Here is an 11,511-nt window from a genome sequence, read left to right as displayed (position 1 = left end):
TCCACTGCCAGGGACAGCGCGATAACTATTTTTATGAACTTGGGAATACAGTTTGTTAGCGTAGATAAGTAAATTTGTGACATGCATATTTTCATAGGGTTGATTTACACAACATGTATTGAGAATGACATGTATCAGAACACCGATGAAGGTTTGGAATTAAAAAGTAATGGAAGACGAAGCCGAGGCTATTGTATCCGTCACTTTGAAAGAAAACATAAATTTAGAACGTCTCAACGCTTGTGACCAAGTGGTGATGTTTCAGCCATTAAGATTTAATCGCCTGTCGGTTTCTGTCCTATGTACAGAGACGGAATTAAAATTTGGGACGAGTCTTGATTGGAGTCCTCCTATATGTAAGCAACAATTTCGCACGGTGTCCACAAGTAGCATTATATACAAGGATTCTTGTTTACTGCACTTGCGCAGTGTCTTGAAGCGAAACTTATACAATAAGGGAGCATCAAATGTTATTCTCGTATCTGTATTCATTACTGGTTAATGATATATATGTTTTTGTTCTGAATTTAATTTTTTTATTAATTTGATTGCATTGAAATTTTTATTACTTCATACAAGTGCATTTCGTCATGGAAAGTAGTTGCTGAAAGAGTCAGATTTTTCGCTAACAGACAAAAAATTGCTGTGCTCTGTCTATCTTTCTTTCACTGAGAAGAAAAGTGCTCGATTCAGGCACATAATGCTGAAAAGCTTTTGGAGTGATTTTATTTATGTAGCCTATATCCTTTATGGTAACAGTTCATTTCGTATATCCATTCTTCCCTGTACACCTAATTTGAGGTGAAGTGTATTTATATTATCCTGGGAATATAGTAATAGAAGAAGAAGAAGACGAAGAAGAAGAAGACGAAGGAGAAGGAGGTAATGATACAAATTTTAATTGCGAGAGAGGAAATAATATACTTTTTTGGGACTGTTGAAATTCTGTCAAACCTTGGGGATATGAATCAATGCAAATAACTTAATGACAAATATTTTCGAAATAAAAAGGATATTGTAGTATTTACGCGAGTAAGATTTGCAGATTTTCACGTCATACAATGTACTGTGAGGTTTCGAGATTTCTGTATCTTATCATAAATATACAAACGTCCAATGTTTGTGAGCCAAGTATCTGTTACATAGTCAGTGAAGGAAATTCCAGTCGTCCTGTAGACTAGCTCTTTATAACGATAACAATTTTGTGTTTCTCTGTTACTTGCCTTCCCTAATGGAACTGATACGTAGCCGCGAAATGTTGGATATTTACATATAGTGATACAACCCAAGAACTTGGCACCACCAAGAGACAATCATCACCATTTCTATAATAGACTGAAACATTGCATCTGTAACACCGTGACTTGTAACCTTCCTCTTGGACGTAAATAGATCCATGCTGTTTATCGAGAGAGATAATAATGATTGAGCATGTATTCAAAATAATAGCTGAAAAAAAGAGAGTTCCCAGAGAAAATCTACAGTATCCTCGAATATTGCTTCAAACAGAATTACTAGAATTTGAATTTTGACTTCAGTCACAAAGATAACAATGCGACTCGATTGCTTTCAATATCATTTTACTTTATAACAAATAAAACTAAATCTATAAATAATATTACTAAGTATTAAAGTATAAAAATATGTAATTTATTGAAGGTAGAAATGATTTTAATGCATACAAAAAATGAAGAACAAATTAGACATTTTGTTTTCTAAATTAACACAATAATATAAAACTAACAATAATGAGAATTAATATGATGTCACAGTCCAACATGAGCGATGCAGGTCACACACGATGATATGCTGTTCTAGATCTTGAAGTGATCAGTGCTTGACGTATCCGTATCCTCCGGATGAGATGTGGCCAATTCCTCCATATCCACCAAACCCATGACCTACACCAGCACCTCCAGCACCGAAACCGGCTCCGGCGCCGACACCAGCGCCTCCAGCGTTACCTGATGGAACTACAACGGGTACAGGAACATTCACAGTGATAGGCTGACGTACTTGGACAGGCACGGGTTGAGGCACAGGCACTGGTACAGCCTGAGGCACGGGGACGAGCACCGCTTGAGGTTCAGGGACAGGGATGGCTTGTGGTACAGGCACAGGGACAGGTCGTGTAACGGGAACAGCAACAGGTTTGGTGATGGTGACAGGGTAGGGTTGAGGGACGGCTACAGGAACAGGGACGGGTCTCTCGACTGTGTAAGGTACTTGGACAGGCACAGGGACGAGTCTGTTGACTGGAACAGTGTAGGGCTGAGGAACAATGACTGGAACTGTTTGAGTGATGGTGTTGACCTGTACATCACCGCCTCCAAAGCCTCCAGCGCCACCTCCGAAACCTCCGACGCCTCCACCGTATCCTCCATATCCCAGTCCAAATCCTCCGTGTCCATAACCTCCGGAGCTAATGAGTCCTCCGTGTCCAATACCGCTGGATATTCCTCCGTGGCCATAACCCACGGAGCTAATGAGTCCTCCGTGTCCAATACCGCTGGATATTCCTCCGTGGCCGTAACCCACGGAGCTAATGAGTCCTCCATGTCCGATACCGCTGGCTATTCCTCCGTGGCCATAACCCACGGAGCTAATAAGACCAGCGTGCCCAAGACCTGCTGAGATTCCTCCGTGTCCGTAACCCGCGGAGCTAATTAGGCCTCCATGACCACTGGCACCTGAACCTAGGGTGACGGAGCTGTAACTGGTTCCTCCATGGCCGTGGTCGATGCCGCGCTTTTGTGTGTTCTTTTTGTCAGCGACAGCGATGTCTTCAGCTGCCACCGCAAGGGCTACGAGACAGATCTAAACCAGAAGGAAATTATGTTTTATGTTTCCTTGTAATGAAGTACAAAAACAAACTGCTATCTATCACGGCACCAACTACTCAGAGCGGATATGCGAAACAACAATACTTAACCTCAAAAGTAAGATGAGCTGAAATGCTACATTAACAGAACAAAAACACGATAAGTGTTTACAGACATTTATTTATTACTTGAAGTTACAGTTATTGAAAATGCAGTTTTAAAAATTAAATTTTGTTAGCATTTCTTGATTTTCTGTGATTGACACTGAAGCAATGTAAGAGGCGTCTCATCAGATAAGACGCCTCCTTACAAAGCGTCTTATCAAGAAACACAACTGTGATTGGTTGATTTTAAGATGGTTCTGAAATGTTATTAGCCAATACTGCAAATTCATCATATAAGTTGAATTGTCAGTATAGTGCTATATATGATGTTGCATAGAATTTTTTTTACAACTAGTAGGGATTAAAAGGACATATTAGCGAGAAGCATACATTCAGTAAGAAAAAACGCATGGAATCATGTCGGCGGTGGGTTCCAGCTCCATAGATCATAATGCTATCTATTTAAATGACTTTGATTTGGTAACAGATTGTTCCAGTGATCTTCTGGTTTTTCCTAATGTCACACTAATAGCATTCAAAGAGCTTTCATTAAAACTCCACACTACCATACTGTGCAGCAGCAGAGATGTTTGGATCAGAGGAACATGAACACAAAGGACAATTTTTTACATACTGTATATCTCCTAGTCAGTGTTGCCAGAATGTGTGGAATGATTGGCTGTGTGCATTTGTAATTATCACAACTAGGCCCGCTAAATTTTTTTAATTAATTAAAAATAAATATGCTTATAAAATACCTGTGTATTTGACTCTAGAGTCAGCGTGAGTGAATTATCGAAACCGTGCTTAATCTGTAGATGTAGCTTGGGTTTTGTCATGGCGTTTAAAAAAGTATAATTGGAAACGGTAACTATTGAAATTAAATAATGATCATGTGTAAGAAGTAAGTTTATCGATAACACCGATATAACCGATTATTATTAATCGCGATTAGCTTTGTATTTCGTACCTTGGGAAGTTTCCTCGCGCTAACCAATCAGAATTCCGCAGGAATGTGCGATATTACCACTATGGAATTGCAGTATTAATAAAATATTTTGTTGAGGTAGGTTCAGACGAGAAAGTATTTATTATGAAATCCATAGACCTGTTTGGTATTGACAGTGAATTAAAAAATCTGCATTTAATAAATGTAATTTGTGGACAATTAATTTTTTATATATTTTGCAGACTGTTAAAAATTTTCTTGTATTTTATTCGTAACTTATAATAAATACGTTTCTGTTCCTGAATGAACACTTCATGCAACCTATATTATGCTCGACCGCGAGTACGTATCTATGCATGTGTAACTTCGTTTGATGCACGGACCGTGATACATTTGGGACATGCTTCTTATAATCTTTAAATTTTATGTCATTAAACTTGTAAAATTTTGCAGATATATCTATTAATATTATAACATGCAAAGTTAGAATTAGATAATATTTGTCCTGTAATTAAGTATGGATGTATTAATTAATATGCCTTGTTTTCTCTATTATAATAAGTAAGTCCTTTTTCTACAGTAATCTCACTAGAGTTTTTTATTTATCTAGAGAAAGTCAAAACTCGAGTGGGATTTAATTTGCTATTACACGAGTAGAAGGAAGTAGGCTATATAAAGATTAGAAGAAATAAAGTACTCTATAAAAATAAAGATTAGAAGAAATAAAGTGCTCTAAGACAATAAATTATTAATTTACTTACTAAAATACTAAACTGTCTTGAAAATGTACTATTGTACCATCTCATCATTACAAATATATTCTGCTAGATGACAATAGTGCGTTATGATGAGCTGTTGTCTTGTTACCAATTATGCCAACTGTACAATCTTCAAGGACGATTACTACTCAAGATGGCTTTGTTGATTCAGTTTCATTTTTATTAAAAGATTCGCATTCCACTTCATTTGTCAATAGATTATATTAAAAAATCTCTGATACGTGACTATCCATAATCTCATACAGCAGAAGCTATAGGGCTAATCTATATGAAATCGATCAGTAAAAAACCTCGCATTTTTTAATACTCTAATTTTTTCCTTATTTATATAAAATGCTGAGGAGAGTGCATTTTCAAAAATATACTGTCGAAAGTCAAACGGTTTTCGTACTATTGAGCGACAAATTTAGCGTATTTTATAAAAACAAGCCTCTTTCAGCGCTCAGAACTCTGGAACCGTTTACTGCAGAACATTCAACGGGAGCTCATTTTGAAGCTGACATTTGGTAGGTTATGTTAAGAGGTAATCCTTATTTTTATTGTATACAGAGAGACAGATAATCTGATTTTACTTACTTTTAGGCTTTTTGCCCATTTGTAAAAATGTAAAAAATATTGAGAAAAAACCTTGCATTATTAAGAGGGATTCGGTATTGTTTGCTTAGTGGCTCGGCAATAAGTTTCGAGGGTATTAAATAAATTATATTCACACGCCTAGACTTGAACGGCGCAGTACCGTACGAACTGGCCGAGAGATGAAGATAAGCGAACATTGGGCGTAATTTTACTCCTGTGTTTATGAAAACTTGTGATAAAGCTAGTCCAGCTATGCGCTACTAGACGAAACATCACGTGTTTATGTCTTCTGGCCTTGCTTGCCTAGGCTAGCTCCCGCCTCACAGTCAGCTGGTTAGTTCACGCGCGTACTATTTATTTTCTTTATTTGATATTTTCAATGCTTTATTATGAACGGTGCACCAGTAAAAAATGTGTTTATTTGTACTTTCAATGCGGAATCTAACCATATATTTTAAAAATATTTTTTCGTGGGCAAAGGCGTCTTAATGAAGAAAAATCTAAATTTCTCCATTTCCATAAAAAGTAAGAAAAACTGTTTACATGCCAATATAAACTTTAACTTCTCAGCATCAAAATAAACCATGATTTTGATCACTGGGTGAAAGGGTTTCGGAGCCACAACAGTTTAAAGTTGCTAATTTTATGAAAATACGATAAATTTAAATATTTTTAATTTAAACACTATGAAGTTCTGATGCCTCAAATTTTGCACAAAGCATTGTATCACAGTTGTCAACGGACAGAAAAAGTTTCATTGTATTAAAAAATTGCAAGGTCAATTTTCTCTATATTTCGGTCGATTTGAATGGAATAGCCCTATAACATAACCTAAATAATATAAAGAAGATAAATGATAGAAAAAATTTAATTAAGGATGTTGAAATAAACATAAATCATTTAAAAGGTAAAATTATTGAAAGTACAATGTCGGCAAACAAAGAAACAAATTCTGGAGAGTTGATAGAAATAAAAGTGCTGGAAAGGTGATAAAAACAAATGCTAGAGAGGTGATAAAATTGTAGGATTAGCAGCCAAGATTGGTTGAAACACGTCGTTTCATACCTTTTATTATTCAAAAGTAGTATGACTTAGTAAAGGTGTAATAGTCAACGTAACACTGCAGTTATCTTTACGTGTATGTGGCATAGATATAACTAAAATATCTTAATATCCTCTCTCTCTCTCTCTCTCTCTCTCTCTCTTTCTCTGTATCCCTCGCCTCTTTAGATTCACTCTTGTTTCATACTGTGTATGTAGGTGCTACATTTTACCAAAGTTAATCGTATTGTTAAAAGTCATAGACAACTCCTATGTTGCTAATTACGAAGAGAAAATATTTTTAGGAAGATTATTATTATGTAAAACTAAAAAGTAATGCAATAGAATGCGAAAATGTGTTTTATAATTGATACCTAAAATGAAGTATGAGAGAAGAAGACTTACAACAACTTTAAAGATGATGTACAAACAGCGATGAAAATAATAAATCTTTAATAAGACCAGTGTTATAATAAAGAAGAATGGAAAAGGTTTGTAAGATGATGTGTTACACTTCCAGAAGTAGATTATGTATACAGTGGACCAAAAAAAAAAAAACGCACATAAAATTTAAATAGTTATAGCCTATTCCAGTAGCTAATGATTTGACTTGAAAGTTTATTTCACAGGCAAATTTCGCAGTCCTTGTAGACCGGGAAAGTACTGTAATATTTATTTTTTTACCATTCAATAAACATTCATTTTATTTTTTGTAAGGTAGTGCAAAATCGATCGTTTATGCCGAACTAAGCATTATGGTCTTACGAGTTCAGCAGGCCAAGCTGTTTGTTGTACTATCATAATTTCTTTTCTTCCGTTTTCAGTTCTCATTTTGTGAATAATGGGTCGCTTAACGAACGAAGACAAGATTTCCATTAAACATTTGCACCAATATGATAATTTATCTGCCCGTCAAATTGTAAAAAATAATTACGCTCAGCGAGAATGGTCTGTTTCAAGTATAAAACGATTGATTAGCAACGTACGGACATGATATCCCTCCTGAGAGTTTATTGCGTGAAAAATGGCATTTCTCAGATTCTCTGATGATTTCCGCTGGAGTTTCAAACGAGATGGACTATTTTGTATGGAGTCAACTACAAAATGTAGTTTACTACAAAACAAGAATTTGTAATATTGAACATTTAAGACAACGCCTTCTTGAATGATGGGACCGGCTTGATCAAAGACATATTCCAGTGCTATTGGACAATGGAGAAGACGTCTACAAATAGTTGTGCGGGCAAATGGCGGTCACAAAGAGCATCATTTTTAATTATATTATTTGAAAGGTCATTAACTATTATTAATTTGACCAATATTCAGTTTCTGCATTTTGAAGTAATAAATTATCTTAAAAAAACACATTTTTCGCTTCATTGTATATTGACCTCCATACGATTTTAATTGAGCCTCAAAAAACATAATAAAAAGTTCTGCTCATCTTTAAATTCTACTCTTTCCGACAGTGTGTTCATTAAAAATTAATGTTATATAGTTTCGGAAATAAAGTATTTTTAATTTTGTGCCTTTTTTTGGTCCATTGTGTATATGTGTATAACTAAAGAAAATAAAAACATTCGAGTCAGGAGTGCCAGAACTTTAAATATTTAAGCTTGTAGTGCACATAGTCATTTTATCTAGAACATATTTAGAGATAAGAATTATAATTTGGAAGAAGTTTTAGTGTCCTGGCAGCCTGGAGGCAAGAACTGAAATACGGAGCTTAATAGAAAAGATTCCATATTACGGTCACTGAAAAATTAAGCTTGAGGTGAAAAAATGAAACTATGCCCACAAATTTTCCAATGGAAGAACTGACCTCGTTGTAACAGAAATGAAAATTTCAGCAAGTATGTGATCCTACATTTCAAGACTTATTTTGTGAAAATTTGATTTTGAATTTTAAGAATTTATCGTTAGTGTAAAATAATACTGTTAAATTAAAGCAGTGAAGCTAGCCCACAATTAGTGGAGTGAACTCACCAGGAAAATCCTCATGTTGCTGCTTGATGGTGACTGATATCTCGCAGAGCTGTTTGTGTTTATATACCTCGCCTCTTCTATGCATGAGTGACATAGAAAGCTACACATGAGGCAGGTATGAGGGATGAGGAAATTCGTTACATATCTCGGATGTTTTATTATCCACACGTGTAAAATGGACATCAGAATTATGATTTTTGTTATGAAATGTTTTTAATCTAGTGCAGTGGTTCCCATCCTTTTTTGACTGGCGACACACTTCACTGAAGGCCCACTATATCGCGACACACTTGTTTTCTAATAATAATAATAATAATAATAATAATAATAATAATAATAATAATAACAACCAGTGCTTTTCTTTTGGAGAAAAATGTAGTGGAACTCTGTGTAGAATATTTTATAGTGGACGGGGAGATGTAGGCCTACTGTTCAATGCACGGGATATTTGTCGTTTTTAAGCTCCTTTTCGTTCTACTAAGACTTTCAAGGTCTAAGCGGAATTCAAAGAAAAATTATATTAAAACATAGTTATTCACACATATTTCGGTTTTATGATGAAAAATGCAAGAAGGTGCCGGAACGCCGTTCATGCGCATTCCGCCATAATAAAAACACAGATACGAACTTCTTTGTAGTGTCGGATATCTAGTGTTTTAAATAGATCGATGTTAACACGCAATCGAAAATTCTAAAAAACAAGCAGTAAGTTGAGTGGCATTAGAAAAAAACAAAGTTATGTGTCTATGTTAGATCTATGGTGAATGATCGTTTTTGAAAACTCACCTATTTAAATTAATGTGAAGTCTGCACTTAGTGCGTTGCACAGAGTTTCTCTACATGTGGCCTTATGGTTAACAGACCAACACGACGCAGCAGTCTGTTCCTTTGTTTAGATTTCACGATTTTGATGGTAGAAAATGCTGACTCACACAATTATGACGTGGAAAACGGCAGTCATAATTTTCTTTTTAGTTTATTCGGCACCATCGACTGATTTGACAAAAATTTCCACATATAAGACACTCGGGGTTTAGTTTACATTCATCACCACGCCACATAAAACTATATTGGAAGTATTCATCACTATATTTACGAAGCGCAGTACGTTTTCGTAAACCCTGAAGGGAATTTTCACTCACATTATATTTTGAATTAGCACTGCTGTCATCTAACACAGAACTTGATTCCAATTATATTTTTCGAATTAAAAATTTGTCCATGATAAAGTCTAAATAAAAAAAAAATGATAAAATAGTCGCACTATCACCTGCTACACGTATATACTGAAACTGACCAATATGTTCTGACAATTCTGAACTCTATTTATTACTAAGTGGGAAGAGTAAACGAATTACTAAACGCTGTTACAGTGTCCTCTTACATTCGAATTATCGCCAGGCAGAAAAATTAAACTGAGCAATGTTGCAGCTGTTTATGTTTCATTGGTAAAGTCTGTTTAAAAAAAATGTATCCTGTCTAAGACTTCGTTGTAAATTAAAAAAAATGCGTTGTAAATAGATCTTCTGAATTATATGAAATTTATTTTTCAATTTAAAATTCGCGAGACACTCCATGGAGTTTCGCGGGGAACCCCTGATCTAGTGAATAAAAAGATTACATTAAATATATTAATCTGTCACGTGAAATGTGTCAGTAATTTTATCAATGGAATCTAGTATTTTGATATGAGCTACGCAAGCGGCTATTGTTTATTTTATTCTATTAATAATACAAGTTTTTTTTTTCGAAAACTAGGGGAAATTTAGAGAAAACTGTTGCGTAATATTTGAATTTCGTCTTCTATTATTTAAATTTTTATTCATTGGCATATTTATATCTGTGTACTTTACCAGACAATGGATTAGAGTCCTCAGTAAAATAATTGGTGTAACATAAACATTACTGTTCTTAATTATCAGAAAGCTAATGATTTATGGATTATATGTATTTACTATTTAATGCTATATACAAAACGTCCACATCTGTGGAGTAACGGTCACCAGATTGCCTGGGTTTCGAATCCCTGTTGGGACAAGTTACCTGGTTGAGGTTTTTTCCGGGGTTTTCCCTCAACCCAATACGAGCAAATGCTGGGTAACTTTCGGTGCTGGACCCCGGACTCATTTCACCGACATTATCACCTTCATTTCATTCAGACGCTAGATAACCTAGATGTTCATACAGCGTCGTAAAATGACCCAATAAAAAAAAATATATATATATATAAAACAAAATAAATACATATTACTAATGTAGTGTACTGTCGTTTGAGCGGTTCCTATAAATAACTATTTTGTACTCAATGGAACATAACAAAGTTTCAATAAAATTATAAGCCAATACAATTATTACAAAACTGGGATAATTACGAAAATAAAAGTAGAGAATTAAGTGAAGAACAGAATATAAGTTGGAATGGATAAATAGTATATTGAAATTAAGAAAAAACGAAAAAGAAAAAATGAACATGAATACTAAATAATTTGCTTATCTTTTTCTTGAAATTATTAAACTCAAAATAACCTAGGTCAGGATTTATTATCAAAAGAGAGTTGTATAACCTTGGCCCTTAACTCTGGCAGTGATTTATTCCATTGGTTGTATAACACTTAGGTTTAGTTAAAGGACTTGTCAAATTTATTCTGGTAGGATAAACATGTTCTTCATATTTTAGATGGTTTTATGGTAATAATTTAATAATGTATATTTATGAGCGTATTCCGAATCTCAGCGCTGAGTAATCTGATGGCATCACGGTGTTCCGAATTTCAACGATGACGTCACTGATGCTGCACCGGTGTCGCACCGGTTCCATCAGCTTGCAGAGGTGGTGGCAGTCTCCATCAGCCGCCATCAGTGAATCTGATTGGTTCTTGTATAGGGCGGGAATTAGCAGACAAATGACATCGTGCACTGTTGTGTCATGGCGGTATGTTCTGATTTTGTTCTGCTGTATTGTTTGTAATGAGCACAACGTAAAAACAATATGTTAATGGCTTATGAGCGAACATGTCAACGGACCAGTTATTACTACTGGTTCAAGAAATAAATTGTTTATGCTCTCTTTTCTTTGAACGAGATGACAGTACGGAAATTTCGCAAAATCTTGCTAGCGTAACACAGACAACAACTTGTACAGTCGCCATGATAGCCATCGAACCTTCCAGCAGTTTTGTTCCTATTTCGCTGCAGCGTGACGTCATTGTTGTCCACCAGTCCGTGGGATTCGGAATACGCTGTTTGTATTTGTC

At 35.2% G+C, this 11,511-nt stretch overlaps 1 protein-coding gene across 1 annotated transcript; it reads right to left on the bottom strand.

Annotated features, from left to right (window-relative positions):
* Positions 1 to 1,628: 1,628 nt before the first annotated feature.
* LOC138698827 (pupal cuticle protein 36a-like) lies at positions 1,629 to 8,286 on the bottom strand. The gene is made up of 2 exons (XM_069825045.1): positions 8,258 to 8,286; positions 1,629 to 2,817 (listed from the first exon to the last, which is right to left on the bottom strand). The coding sequence occupies exons 1-2, from the start codon at positions 8,270 to 8,272 to the stop codon at positions 1,831 to 1,833; spliced, it is 1,002 nt and encodes a 333-aa protein (XP_069681146.1). The 5' UTR covers positions 8,273 to 8,286; the 3' UTR covers positions 1,629 to 1,830.
* Between the last annotated feature and the right edge of the window lie 3,225 nt (positions 8,287 to 11,511).

This window comes from Periplaneta americana, chromosome 4 (assembly GCF_040183065.1).
Source record: "Periplaneta americana isolate PAMFEO1 chromosome 4, P.americana_PAMFEO1_priV1, whole genome shotgun sequence".
NCBI lineage: Eukaryota > Metazoa > Arthropoda > Insecta > Blattodea > Blattidae > Periplaneta > Periplaneta americana.
Note: the sequence above shows the minus strand (reverse complement) of the source record. Positions and strands in the feature narration are given on the sequence as shown.